This window comes from Botryllus schlosseri, chromosome 12 (assembly GCF_051294905.1).
Source record: "Botryllus schlosseri isolate E-star chromosome 12, Bs_hap1, whole genome shotgun sequence".
In the NCBI taxonomy this organism is placed as follows: Eukaryota; Metazoa; Chordata; class Ascidiacea; order Stolidobranchia; family Styelidae; genus Botryllus; species Botryllus schlosseri.
The window spans coordinates 8,365,670-8,381,587 of NC_137247.1; the positions used below are offsets into that span (position 1 = coordinate 8,365,670).

Genomic DNA, 15,918 nt, shown 5'->3' on the forward strand with positions numbered 1-15,918 from the left:
TATTTACGGTGAGCACAACTATAATAAATAAACAAAGAATCGGTCACCATAAATACTATTTTATTCAAATCCAAATTTTTCGACGGCAATAACTCCGCTTCCACTGGTCGGAATTGAACCAAATTTGGTGAGCATCGTTTCTATAGACAGCCTAACACTTGTATGAGGTGCACAGAAAATTTTCAAATTTTTTAATATTCATTTTTATATAATAAATAGAAACTTTCTTCTCCTGTAGCAAAGCGGTTACTGGCTGGAATTGAACCAAATTTTGTGTGTAGGCTTAAATTAGGTAACCTAACAATTTTATCAAGTAGCCAGTACGATTTGAGAAAAAAAGTCATTTTTGAAGAGCCCTAATGAACATACTCGAAATTTGCTATCTTGAAGGAATATTTATTAGTAGTATTTCTTACTACAAATTCGAGAAATGTGTTGGATAAAATCACGCAATTTTCAACATATACTCAGAATTTCTTCGCGGGCCGAATGAAATCATTTGGCGGGTCGTATGTTTGACACCCCTGATGTAGCTATAGAGTTACTTACGTATTTTATTAGCAGTTTTACGTGCGCGTGAGCGATACAACGCATTTTTGCAAGTATATTTAACTTTATATTCGTTATTTGATTCAAAATCAATGACCAATTGATCTCTTTAACACAGCTAGTAAAATATAATGAATTTGAATGATCACTCATACTTAGAAAATTCAATTTGACTTGAATTGTGACTTGACTCGTGACTTGACTTGACTCGAGTCACCTCCAAAAAACGACTGACTTGACTTGACTCGAGTCACCTTTGAAAATCGATTGACTTGACTTGACTCGAGTCAAAATGTGCGATGACTCGAGATGACTCGTGACTCGAAGGTAGTGACTTGATCCCAACACTGTAGTATAGTATACAACAATCGTCGCTTAATCAGAAAAGTTGTCAAAAACCCGTGCATTTGGACACAGCACGCTGGTGCGTACTTGCCACCATTCATGTTCATCCTAGATTAAAAGCTGCAACCACATACTAGCTCTACGCTATTACTATTCATTAGGGCCAGTCATCCCCAATTCAACGTAATCTTGCTTAAAACCTTCATTTTTCAACCTTTTCCCATAAGAGCTCATAGTAAGCTTGCCCGGGCTTGTTCTTTGTTTACATCCTGCTGCAACCTGATTGGTTCGTGTCAAAGGTCACGTAAGTGTCTATTGCAACCCAACGGCGCTTCTTCAATGTACGATACAAATCAAGCCGATGTCAATGGTGAAACCAATACATGATTCCCATGAGCATGATAGACAGGTTGTGTAGAGTGAAATTGATATGCATGTGGCCTTAATAGGACTGCATTCAAGTACAATTTTGAAAACATGGCTATTTTATTGCAATATATTATCTCTACACGGCTGTTTTCAACTGATAACGTCACAAAAGCTGTAAATCGGTGACATGGTCAACACTACAAATCAAGCAGTAAGGAGAATTGCCCTGTGCATCTTTGGGGGCTTTTCGGGGATAGAAGATCACGACGAAGATGACCAAATTGCTCATATAAGTGTTTTTATGTACTATACCATCATTTGGGTCACAATAACTTTTAACTTGTAAATTTTTTCACATTTGGAGCAATGTCGAAAATTGAAGTTAGTCGTGTGGGGCATTTCTTACGATTTGAACAAAATAACTATAATTTTCTTTTATTTATACCAAAATGTTCATTGATTCCTGCTAAAGGCAGTTTTTTTTCAAGTCATAACCCTAATGCAAATCATGCACTTATGGTATGCATATGCACTGACCGTGTGCATGTCCTATCATGTGTCGGTGTATATGCCGTAAATAACATTGAGGACAAAAATAAACAGTGTCGTCCTATTTCGATTACAATTATAGTTTAATCCACAGCAGGGGTACTTACGGGCACATAACTCTCCACCTCCATGCACAGATTCGATGTCTTCAATTTTCACCCCATAGGCATTGTCTTTTTTACAAATAAACCAGCGTCAAAACAAATAACTGTGAGTACAGTGTAAGACATCAGCACCTTATACAGGGATTTACCGAAATTATTGAAGCAGCTTTTATAAAATGCTCATACCGTACAATCTAAATTGGAGTAGTGCAGGGGTTCCCAACCTTTTTGTCTTCAATCCCCACTTCAGATATATTCCGAGTCTTCATTTCCCACTACCTAAATCTTCTAAATACCCTTTAAAATAAGTTTACCATATTTTGAGATCCTAAAAAGTGGACACTTTTTATAAATTCTGAAAGCTTTAAGAAAACTGATGATTTTGAAACTTTTTCGACCAATAACATCAACTAAAAAAAGGTCATCACTGTGACTTGGCTCCCGATTTTTTATGAAGCTCTGGTTTTCGCCACGTCGGAGTCGCATTTTTTGTAGCATTTATATCCTTTTGAAAGAAAAATAGGACAAATTCCCCCAAAAGAAGACATTTAGCAGTCCTCCGAGGACATTTTCAATTTATAATTTTCGATACATACATTCCAGAGCAGTTAACTGTTAACGGTAATCGCGCATGTGTCTCCGTAAATATGTTTACTATCCAGCATATGATGTTCAAAAAATGCGTCTATTCCCCACCAGTTGGGAACCACTGGAGTAGCGTAATCATCACTATGACCCGATTCGATCCAAATAAACATCATATCTGTAAAATTGAGAGAGACAAAGTTTTAGCCAAATGCAAATATTCAGAGATGGTCAAAGTACACATAATTGATATTAGTAGAAGAAAAGCCGTAAATTTCAGTAAAGAAAACGACTTGGATTTGACCTGTTGCCCCTGACTTGAACTCAGTGGTAAATTGAAAATGACTCGAGTCAAATCGACTTGTGACTTAGTTAGGTTAGGATTGCCATACGTCCGGAATATCCTGGACATGTCCGGAATTTCACTGTTCAAGCTAGCGTCCGGTAGGAATTTCTAAAATATGCCAAATGTCCAGAATTTTGAAGACTGAACAAATCAATACGTAAATCAATGTAAAAACCTTATTTTTTGGACTATTTATGCTGATGCAAGATATTTTTCTTCGCGGTGCGCGCGATTTACCATCACTTTTATTGATTTTAACATGTAGACTACCACCCTCGCAAAAACTGCAATAAAACATAATTAAAAAAAACCTTCATTTACTGGAACAAGCCTAATTGTAATCGCAATTATAGGAGAACAGTATATTCCTAGAGATCGTTAAGGCTGTTTAAATGCTTTATTCAAAGATAGTGGTTCCCAACGTGCAGGTCGTTTGCCCTTATTCAGGGTCGCTGCAGAGAACAAACAACACCCAACCATGTAACCAACTATACGTCACGCGGGTCACAGAATACCAATATTTGCCATACTGACCTGATTAGATATCTATATATCCTACGAAACGCAAGCTACGACCTTTAGATATATTACTATTCCCCAAGACAGTTTGATGGATTGTTCCGTCCGTAGGACTACCAAGTCACCGTTCCGAGTTGCTAGTCCTTCTCTGATTTTAACGTTTGACCTGATTCAATTCGAGACATTTTTATTCAATCACCCAGTCAATCCGAAATCAAAAAACCGAAATCGAGGTCGCACCAAACCAAATCACAATTTTCAGTCACGAATCGTCAACGGGTCATGTTTTATCACCATAAACTAGAAATGTGACGTAATAACTGATCTTCTCTACCGCATGGTAGCTATTAAAAGTGATGTGATAGTGAAGTTTGTTAAGATTTCAGTGATTTTTTTAGTAGTTTTAGCGTGAACTTGAAATTCTTATATCTAAAAAAGATATATGGAACTTGAATATATTGTTGAATACTTGAAATTCCCAAATGCCGTCACGGGCCATGTGTTTGAGACCTCTGGTTTATAGCGTCCACTTCCGGGTTTTGTGTGAAATATCTTAGTGGAATCCCTCGTTGTGGTCCAATCAACAACATGAAACAGAGCAATCCTTTGCATACTCAACTCTCATCCGTCTAATATATCAGAAGCATCAATAAGATCTGAAAGTGCAACACCAAAGAAATGTTATTTTTACTGCCTTTGAGGAGGTTTATCATTGACACACAAATTACTTCAACAAATAATAACTGGCAAACTGACAAGAAAAACACAAGTATGCATCAACATTTGCAATGCCGTTAATATGAAGTACAGTTGAAAGAACACAAAACGGAACAAACGAAAGGTCACCATACAGGTGGGGTAAACAAGGAGATATAATCATGGAAACATAAGCTTGCTCTTTATACATGTATGCATAGAGGTCGCCGTTCTGAGTAAATCTTTTCCCAAAAACCAAACAGCTACGATTTTTGACCTAAGCATGCACACTCATGTGAACCCGCAGGTGGGCGTTTCGAGTGAATACTTTACCACAGATGTCACATTTGTGGTTTTTGATACTAGTATGGGTATAAAGATGCTGATTCAATTCAAATTTTCTATAAAATTCTTTCCCACAAATCAGACAACTATGATTCTTGACACCAGCATGCATACCAAGATGACGACTCAATCCAGATTTAAAAGTAAATTCTTTTCCACAAACACCACAGCTATGATTTCTGAAGCCGGTATGGATATCAAGATGCTTCCTCAAGTCGGATTTTGCAGTAAATGCTTTTCCACAAATATCACATTTATGGACTCTGACACCAGCATGCATATCAAGATGCCTGTTCAAGTGAGATTTTCCATTGAATTCTTTCCCGCAAACACCACAGCAATGATTTTTGACATCAGCATGCAGTTCCATGTGTTCCCTCAAGTTGGAATTTTTAGTAAATGCTTTTCCACAGATGCCACATATGTGGCTTTTAATACCAGTATGAATATCAAGATGCAGATTCAATCCGAATTTTCTAGAAAATTCTTTTCCGCAAACCACACAGCTGTGATTCTTGACATCAGTATGCATATCAAGATGCTGATTCAATCCAGATTTTCTAGAAAATTCTTTCCCACAAACCACACAGCTATGATTCTTGACATCAGCATGCATAACAAGATGCTGATTCAATTCATATTTTCTAGAAAATTCTTTCCCACAAACACAACAGCAATAATTTTTGACGTCAGCATGCATTTCCATGTGCTCCCTCAGGTAGGCGTTTCGAGTAAATGCTTTACCACAGATGCCACATATGTGGCTTTTGATACCAGTATGAATATCAAGATGCTGATTCAACCCAAATTTTCTAGAAAATTCTTTCCCACAAACCACACACCTATGATTCTTTACATCAGCATGCATATCAAGATGCCTGTTCAAGTGAGATTTTCCATTGAATTCTTTCCCACAAACCACACAGCTATGATTCTTGACACCAACATGCATACTCATGTGAACCCGCAGGTCGGCGCTTTGAGTAAATGCCATCCCGCAAATATCACATTCATGGATTTTTTTAGCAGCATGCCTATCTAGGTGACGGGTCAAGTAAGTTTTCGAACTAAATTCTTTTCCACAGATGTCACAGTAATGATTCTTGACACCAGCATGCAAATACATGTGAGTTTTGAGGATAAATTTCCTAGTAAACTTTTTGCCACATATGCCACAGATATGATTCTTGATACCAATATGCATATTCATGTGAGACTTGAGGCAGCCTTTCTGGGTAAATTCTTTTCCGCAAATATCACATTCATGATTTTTCACATCAGCATGAACATTCATGGGAGTCTTTAGGTTAATCCTGTAATAAGTAAATTCCTTTCCACAAAAAACACAGCTATAATTAATTAACAGTGACATCGGAGTTGTGCAGAATTGACCAACTTTCAAAAAGTGTTACTTTTCAGTCTGTTTCCCAACAACCCTATTCCAGAAAATTTGTTCAGTAACTCATCTCTTATAACTCTCTGCAGAAATATTGGCCGAAGTGGGAATTATACTATCGATGTATTTTACATAGCCTAATAAATGTAACAATTAATCTGGCTCTATACAGCTGTTATTGCATGCAGTGAAACAAAACTTCACTATATAACATATTCTGACGTCAGGACACTATTTTTATATTGTACGCTGTCATTAAGTACCGGCTCGCTGGCAAGGGAAGTCAATAAATCAGTTCCTTAACTTCGGGGAAGGATTAGGTCGGGCTGCGGGACAAAGTGGGCACCGGCAAGACTGGGAGAACTTCGGCATGCTGGAAAGAAGCCGAGTATGCAATTTTCCAACATGATCTCGGAAGTGTGCGAGTTTGCTGCTCGTAAACTTGCACAACTCTGGCCAGATACACGGGCAGCTAGAATACCATCTCAAGGCATAACACACGGGAAACGTGCTACAAAGCGTTAGTTTCTTTGAAGTCTGTCCTTTCTGAACAACCCTAATGTATATTTGATGAGAAAATGCATTCCACCAAATATGCCTACATCGCTTTTGGAATAACCATAGCAACTCTTCAGCAACACATTCCTTCTCTGTCTTCCTGGCACATGATCATTATCAAGTTTCCTAATAGCTGACCAACAGAAAAGATTGAACCAAAAAAGCACCAACGCGAGTCATGGGAAGCATTTGGTAATACCAAGAGAGCATCATATATTTAACATTGGAAAATTTTCTAATATTACAAACAGCCGTTGCCAGCTAATTTTGACCTGTATTTGCGTCGTTTTCAATCAAGGAACACTTTTTCCAGACCCGTAGCGCCAAACCACCACACAACCATCCATCAAAGGTCGGTGATTTCTGCACTGTCATCCATTTCCGGACCCTGTCCGTAACTTGCCCAAGTATAACGCCGTGCGAATGAATTTATGTTGAATTTATATTTTCGTTATCAGTACAGCAGCAGTTTTCCATTGATACTCGTTTTATCGAATTTAGCGCTCGGCAAGCTGATCAAAAATGGCCGCAAATTTACCTTTGCCCAAAGGAACGCGTGATGTAGACCAATTTCAATAAGGCGTGAGATTTTCTTCTGTCCACACTGAACAGGACACTATGATTATAGTATATTTTACCGCCTCATGCCAACTCATTTTGTCGCTTGCGTCTTGTTTTCTCTGCATTACTTTTCATTCAGTGTGCATGCATCTTATTTACTTCGCCTAGGCTAAGGTGAGTGTCTGATCTTAAATGCTACTCCAAGTTGTTTCGACACCTTCCTGTCTGTTGATTGTATCGCAGTCTTGTGATGTTTTGAAACGATGAAAATATTAATAAACCTGATTGTCTGATTGATTGACCTTGGATTATTTTCCATAGCGATTTGCTGGTACACTAACATGTTTTTATTGTGTCCACCAATCAGTGGTGGCTTTTGGGGTGGGTGGTCGCCTGGGGCCCCCCTGGTCGAAGGGGCCCACCTATTTGGATTTTGCGCTTTTGTCAAGGAGAATGACGAATAAACATGGAAATCCGTGCACCAAACAAGAATATTATTCCGTACAGATGTGTCTATCATCATCAAATCACTGTATTTGTTAGATAAGTCCTGTATCCCGATAATCATCACGTCTCTGCATGCGGTAGAATTGATGTAGTTTTGATGTTTTGATGTAGTCTATCCTTGCACACATGCAAAATAGACATGGCCGAATCCTGCACCTGGGCAAACCTTTGCGGTGGTGGAAGTTAGATAATAATAACCGATGCGGAAAGAAAAGGAAAGGAAAGGAAAGGACGTAGTTTATTTTTGTCCTTGATGTTTTTGCGGCATATACACCGACTCATGATATACATACACACGATCTGCGCATATGCATACCATGAGTGCATGATGTGCATATGCCGCTGGACAAGGAAGTGCAGATATAGCCTTTACGACTTTCTAGGTCATGCACCACCCCTCCATGCTATCCCAGTAATGCATGAGCGCCAAGCAGGGAAGCCATGGATACCAGTGTTACTAATCAGGTCTTTGGTCTGACCCGGCCGGGAATCGAACCCACGACCTACCGATCAAGAAGCCGGACGCTTAACCATTACGCTATCTTGATCGGCAAGGAAGGGGGGTATGGGGGGCGGAGCCCCCAAGAAGTTACGGATAGATACTTATAGGGCCCCCGGTAAGTCTCGCCCAGCCCCCCCCCCCCCTCCGCTCGTAGGGCCACCACTGCCACCAATTGTACATTACCCGTACTCAGTACTACACTTGCTGTCATGTTAAAACAGTAGGTTAGTGAACTGTAGTCAAATCATAATATATGCCATGCTCCCATAATCGGAGGCTGACATGAGAATATGATTTCATGGTGGTCACATGATTCCTATAGAGAGTCAGTGCTCTCATTAATATAGCATCCACCTAGGCTTAATGTCCGACGTAGCATGCAACATGTTAAGACGTTTTATTGGCTTGTTTTTTTTTCATTCTTTTCCTTATATCAGCCAAGGTTGTAATGACTCGAACCGCGATTATTGTTGACTCGACTCGAGTCAATGTTCGTATTGACTCGACTTATACTCGAGTCATTGCGCATGACTCGAACCAAGTCATATGACTCGAGACTAGGATGGCTAAGACAGACATTTTATTCTTGTAACTTCGAAGAGTTGTAAATTTACCACATTTTTGGTATCTTGTTTATCAGTCGTGACCTTTAGAAAATTGGCAAGAAAGTGTTAAGACTGAGGAAAATTTCAATATTATGAATGCGAGCGATTCAATCACCCGAACAGAGTCGAAAAAAGTGGGTTGAAGAGGATTGAACTGAAAACTGAACTGTGCGCATTGCTGCATAATGACTTGGACTCGAGTCAAAACACTATGACTCGGACTGAGCCCTCCACTAGCTAACTTGGATTTGACTCGGTGGTGAATTGAAAAGGACTTGACTTGACTCGAGTCAAAATTATAAAAATGAGATTGACTTGTGACTTGGTTACAACTTACAACCCATATGTACGATGTCCAACTGATTCACCAGTCTATTCTGTTGTTGTTGTTGTAAAGTATCGTATAAACAGCGACATAGATGAGGAGGAGACGAGATAAACCTTCTAAATTCGACACTCTATCAATCGAATAGTATAATCGCATTAATTCCGAAAATCCAAATATTAACAATATTCGGGCTCCAGAACTTGGTCTGAAAATGGCCAAAGAATGTGAAAATAAGCGTTGCCACGCAGGACATAGCCTAGGCTACGATTACAGCGCAGTGAACAGTAGCCTATACAAGACAGAGTACAGTGGTTCTCAGCCCTTTTGCATTATGCGGAACCCTATCAAGGGGATACATAATAATAAGCAATTAATGAAAAATTGGATGATGCAGTGATCTAGGCCGAGGACAACAAACTCTGGGTCGCAAACCGACTCCGATCATGTAAAAAAGCTGACATTGGCGAACCAGAAATGAGCGCGTCCTGCGCAGGTTAACCTACAACCGACCTCCAAAATTTATGCAGCCTTATTTAATGAGACACAAACATCATCTTAGTCATCGCGAATGCTTCAAACATAATTAAGAAGGCAGTGCGACCCCTCTTTGGGACCGCGATCCCTTCATTTGGTACAAGGAACGAAACGGCCTTACACCGTCCGAAGTCATGTCAATACGTTACGCCTACATTTAACCTGGGCATTGCTATGCTTTTCCAAATTTGGTCCACACTACAGAACTTGCACAGCCCTAAATAATACGAATACTTGACGCAGGTAAACTTCTGTCACTTATAACTAAGAGAACACAGAGAGCGATGTAAATTGTCGTGACATTCAGCAGTTGCTTAGCCCTCTCTCAGCTATCAAAGCATTTGAAAAATGATTTATTGCTGCCCGATTCGCTCTATCAGATAGATTTAGATAGGACCTATCTCAATCAAGACTCAATGCAGTAGCTACCGTTAGGCTTGGAACAAGTTCTACTACACACGTCTGATTCTGATATCCACTACCAAATGAACAGACACCCGAATATCATCAAAATCTGTTTCCTTAGCAAATAACTCTACATGAATATACTGTACAAGTATACATATTGACTAAGTCGATGATATAAAAGAATGAAACATCGTCTAAAAGCTACAAAGCTGCAACATGGGGTGCTTTCTTGAACAGGAGCCATATGATTCGTACTTTCTCTGCCTGAGGACTTGTAATGCTGGAAACGACAAGTCAACGTCACACAGTACAATGTCATTACGCTTCTTGGAAAGAATACCATCTTGATAACGCTGAGAGCTGCTTTTGACTGTTATGGAATGTGGGCAATCTTCAAATTGATATGATAGCAGTCAGTGTAAATGAAAACTATTGGGATACTTACGATATTACATGTGGTGGTTGGTGGAATATTAGTGTACATCAATTTTAGTTGTTTTTGAATATAATAGGATCAGGAAAAGCAAGCTAATCAAACCTAGACTTGATATGATATCATGCCAGCTCGTAGTAATAGTAAATTACGTGTCTACACATTGTTTCTTATCCCATTAATTTCTTTTTCATTAGTTTGTGGGCCGCACAATGAAACTTGCATTAAAGCGTGTGGCGAACTGCAAAAGGTTAGGAGCCACTGATCTAGCCTACACAATAGTCTTTTAAATGCTTTGGGATCGTCATTTGAACTTTTCAGATTCAGTTGATGTTCGATCGTCAAAACATTGTGGTTTCTTCCATGCCGTCACCTGTAGTGAAGGAATAGACGGTTGAATTTGTAGCGATAATGGTTTAAGATTTCACTGACGTAATGCAGAGAATCCACGGAAAATTCCAAGCTGCCTTATCCTTCCTAATACACAATTGCTAATAACACAAATAAATAGTTCAATGTACGCACCGTATCTGTGGTTAGTATTATTGCCAAAAAAGTGAACTAGCTATGTAAAAGTGGAAGTAGTCTAAACACATAACGACTTTGGTAAATAGTGCAAGTAGCCGAACCTACTTGAGTATTCCGATAAGGTAGAAGTACGTTGTTGCTGACCAACCTTGAGAACTACCAAGATCAAAGAATGTGCATTCATAACATCTCACATGAATTTATCAAATAGTGGTTCATTGAAAGCCAACGCACTTGAGCTAGTAGAGTTGCTATCCATGAACACTTCGAAAAATAGAAAGCACTACATCCCCGAAAGCCTTTACAACTACACATGCATCTATACAGGGTTGTAACCAAGTCACAAGGCTCCGAGTCACGAGTCAATCTCACTTTTACAGGTTTGACTCGAGTCAACTCGAGTCATTTTCAATTCACTACCAAGTCCAAGTCATCGAGCAGAGGGTCGAGTCCGAGTCATAGTATTTTGACTCGAGTCCGAGTCCAAGTCATTGTGTTGACTGCTCAGCTTCCGGTCAAAGTGCTGTTAAACCCACTTTTCATAACTCTTGTTTCGTGATATCGAATGATTCGCATTTATAATATACCAATTTTCCTCACTTTCAGCAGTTTTTGATCTTATTTTCAAGTATAAGTACCGATAGACGAAATGCTAATGGATTGGTTTGCTTACTATTCTTCAAAATTAAAATGAAATGTTGGTCTTTGCCGTCTGAGTCTCGAGTCATATGACTTGCTTCGAGTCATGACCAAGGACTCGAGTCCAAGTCGAGTAAATACACATACTGACTCGAGTCGAGTCATTTCAGTATTTTGAGAAAATGACTCGAGTCAAGTCGAGTCATTAGAAAATAGTGACTCGAGTGGGACTCCAGTCGAGTCATGACTCGAGTCATTGCAACCCTGCATTTATATATCACGCATCAGTTTATGGTTGGGCAACACCGGTAGGAAAACAACTCACCTGTTGGTGACCTGATGGATGACTTCGATAACGAGTACGCCAAGCACCTATGCAGGAACGAGTATTCCCCCTGTCCAATGAAACATTATCACAATGCCCGGAAAAAACTTGCATACAGCCACAAAGTCGCACTTACCACTGTCTGCACCATGGAAGGCCGATAATTCCGCAATTCAGACACAACCCCACAAGGATCGACACGGTTCTCTTTGGACAAGGCATTGACGATCATGTCATACGCAATAAAAACGGCAGACCTGCCTGATCCAGAACTGAAATGGTAAGGTATCTCGTGGCAAATATGGTTCTTCTCTTTGACGACAGCTAGAGGGGTACGGCTTTCATCTGCTAATATAACACAGATCCATTAGCCGAGGGTGGTCAAATTAGACAGTAGCCAGCACTCAGCATCGTTACTCGTGTAGAAGTAATGCCGTATATGTCTGCGAAAATACAAGTAGAAGTAGCCATTCCAGAAATATGTCTAACTACTCAAGAAAAAGTAGAAAGTGAGAGGTCTGCAAAACGAGTAGTCAATCCAAGGTGGCGGGGCGGGGAGGGGGGGGGGATTTCGAAGTACATCGTTTCGGGTAATGACACTACAAAACTGCCAAGTAAATGGGGACGTACTTCAAAACCATAAGCCCTTGAGTAATTACTCCAAGCCGGCAATTTTTTCCCAATCCACACAAAATCTGAAGCGAAAAGACCAAGTAATTTTGCCTACAAAACTACCAAATAGAAGTGGAAGTATCAGGGTTGTAACCAAGACACAAGGTTCCGAGTCACAATTCAATCTCACTTTTATAGTTTTGACTCGAGTCAAGTCAATTCATTTTCAATTCACCACCGAGTCAATCCCTAGTCCAAGTCAGTTGAGTGGAGGGTGATTTTATTCAGTCCTATTTTGCAAGTATCAGGACTGATAGACGAAATACCAGTGGCGACGTTAACTATTCTTCGAAGTTATAATGAAATGTCTGTCTTGGCCATCTTAGTCTCGAATCATACGCACAATTACTCAACTACAAGTCGAGTCAATACACAAATTGACTAGAGTCAAGCGATTTTAAGCATTTCAGATAATGACTCGGTCATTACAACCCCGAAGTATCCTAAAAACAGGAACACTTGAGTATTCCAACAGAGCAGATGTACTTTGTTACTGACCCCCTGGATCAGTGACAACTTCGAACCTTGGTCGCCTGTTCGGTCTCTAACTTCAAATCACCTGCACATGACGACAACAGGCCTTCCCAGTGACGACTTCATACTTCTTCTCGTGGCTTGAAAGAACCTCGCGAACGGCCTCGGGTCATCCGGCACGCCACGAAGAGGCCACTGGGTGAACTGGTACTGGGTGACTTGTCTGCGTTGCTCTCTCTGTAAGAAAGTAAACGGTTGATGAAAATAAACGTTGCATAGATGCACCGCGGGTATGGATATCGACACTGCATACCGGGGCAGACGTTGACAACTGAACAATTCTCCTTGTCTAATTTCGACTAATTAGAGGAAAATACGGGTAATATAATTAAATCCACCGTAATTTGTGAAATCTTTCCATGCTCTAGTTTTAATCCTAATGTAGTGAACGAATACGGGTCAGCTCTCTACTTTACCAGACCACGACCTGATATATCGATATCACCTACCGTCACATGCCACTTCATTTTGTCGAGTTCCATACTATTACCGAGAATGCTATTACCGAGAATGGACATTACCGGGAATGGACAATACCGAGAACGAACATTACAGAGAATGAACATTACCGAGAATGGCCAATGCCGAGAATGGTCATTACCGAGAACGAACATTACAGAGAATGAACATTACCGAGAATGGCCAATGCCGAGAATGGTCATTACCGAGAATGGACATTACAGAGAATGAACATTACAGAGAATGAACATTACAGAGAATGAACATTACCGAGAATGGCCAATGCCGAGAATGGTCATTACCGAGAACGAACATTACAGAGAATGAACATTACCGAGAATGGCCAATGCCGAGAATGGTCATTACCGAGAACGAACATTACAGAGAATGAACATTACCGAGAATGGCCAATGCCGAGAATGGTCATTACCGAGAATGGACATTACAGAGAATGAACATTACCGAGAATGGCCAATGCCAAGAATCTTGCTTACTGTAACTGAAGTTGTCGGGAAATTTATACCTGAGAATCGATACCGAATGTGACAATGCCATGATGCACACACATGACCCGCTCATATGCATAACATGCCTGTATTGCATATATTGCATTATCGGTAATGTCCATTCTCGGTATTGTCCATTCTCGGTAATGTCAATTCTCGGTATTGTCGTTCTCGGTAATAGCGTTCTCGGTATTGACCGGACACCGTTTTGTCGCTTGTCATTTAAATTGCAGTAACATATTTTACTTTTCATTCAGAGTGCATGCCTCCTCTTTACATCGCCTAGGCCCAGGCGGGTGTCTGATCTCTAAGACTACTCCAAGTCGTTTCGACAACTTCCTATCTTTTCATTGTAGCACATTGTTGCGGAGTTTTGAAATGATGAGATGTTGAGCTGAATCTAATTTCTGGTTTTTCTGAATATGCTACAGGAGAAAAGTAGAGAGCGAAACGAGCTCATTCTCATGCTTGTAAGAATGGATGAGATCTGATATGAACTGAGCAAGTGGTGCAACCAGGCAAAACCTACATGTGTACTTTGGACAAATAGAAGTACATCGATACTAACCAGAGTTGGATCAATTACAATATTTTAATTCAATTACAATTACAATTACAATTACTTCCTTGCATGTTTCAATTACATTTACAATAAATTTTAAAGAGGTAATTGATTCAGTAAAGAGGTGTTCTTTGACAACCGTAGCGACGTAATTAGCAACAATCTGAAGCTATTCATGTTTCATTCCTGATATGCATAATACCTTTTAATTAAAAAAAAAAACTCGAACGTATTCGAACTATTCCTAATCATGAGTACTGAAAACTAGAAGCACAGAAAAATGTTTCAAGCGACTGTTAAGAACCAAACGTCTGAGCGACTAACAACGAATAGGCTACAGGACAGTCAATGAAATGTAATCAAACGATTAGGCTACTCGGAGCTGGGTCAGGATAATGAAATGTAATTGGTAAGGCGTCAGCGATGAGGATGATACCGATAAGGTGCGTAAAATTAAAATGAATGCAGAAGGAAAGAACCTCCTGATAACTAAGAATTACAATATTTTGGTTCGCATTTACATTTTCAGTTGCTCGGAAACTGTTAGATTGCATTTGATGAACATTAGGGTGCGAAAAGTTTCTGGCCCCAGTAAATTTGGCCAAGATTGGAGGTAAGATTGGGATAACATCTCTACAAATGCTTGATCAAGTTTGATGAAGCCTAGCTTGGTTGGAGACTTGAATTTTTTTTGCTATTGTTACAAGCCTCGGTACTGGTCAAAGATTTAAAAAAACTTTGACCGTGGTGTAGCAAATGGCTCCGCACAGGTTTCAGGAGAGTTTATTTGCTGTTTATCCATTTTTGAAATATTAAGATTTAGTTTAGCCCGCTGGTTCTCTAACTTTTTTAGACATGCCCCCCTTGATGACAGTGAATATTTCGTGCCCCCTTATCATCATAGCACACAATGAAACCAGAAAGTTAGGTTATGACTGTTGATGAGAGAATTCTTCAATACGAAATTCAGACTATACACCGAGCAATAACCATAAAACGGAGGTGAATCGGGTCAAGCACGGAAAAGATTTCAGTTCACCGAAGCGTCGCGCCCCGTTCAGATGCTTTCACGCCTCCCAAGGGGACACGCCCCCAGTTTGAGAACCACTGGTTTAGCCTATATTGTAATTCACCAAGTTTTCTGTTGCTACTGAAGTATGGGAAACAGTTTAGCGTGACTGAATTATCTAATTATAACGCAGCACGCATAGAACACCGATGTAAATAGGCTAATTATTACATGTGGTGACTGTTTACTAGGGCCTTAAGGCCCCTCGTCGTCATCCTGGTTCGTTCCGGATTTTCACTGGTGCGACGAATAAATGATTGATTGATTAAATGATCATTTTATGTTGTGATTGTCAGGATTCCATGAAAATGTAATTGAGATTGTAATTGAGCAAAATTTTGATCAAATTACAATTACACAAAATAGAAATGCTTAATTACAATTA

At 39.8% G+C, this 15,918-nt stretch overlaps 1 protein-coding gene across 3 annotated transcripts in view; it reads right to left on the reverse strand.

Moving 5' to 3' along the window:
* Positions 1-9,900: 9,900 nt before the first annotated feature.
* The window catches only part of LOC145452468 (phosphatidylinositol phosphatase PTPRQ-like), a 51,241-nt gene continuing 45,223 nt past the window's right edge, over positions 9,901-15,918 (reverse strand). For all 3 annotated transcript variants that reach the window (XM_080330652.1, XM_080330651.1, XM_080330653.1), the window contains 4 exons: positions 12,963-13,114; positions 11,868-12,003; positions 11,732-11,801; positions 9,901-10,612 (listed from right to left, as the gene is read on the reverse strand). In XM_080330652.1, coding sequence (XP_080186778.1) covers positions 10,581-10,612; positions 11,732-11,801; positions 11,868-12,003; positions 12,963-13,114 — 390 coding nt within the window. In that variant the 3' untranslated portion in view covers positions 9,901-10,580. The remainder of the gene's footprint in view (positions 10,613-11,731; positions 11,802-11,867; positions 12,004-12,962; positions 13,115-15,918) is intronic.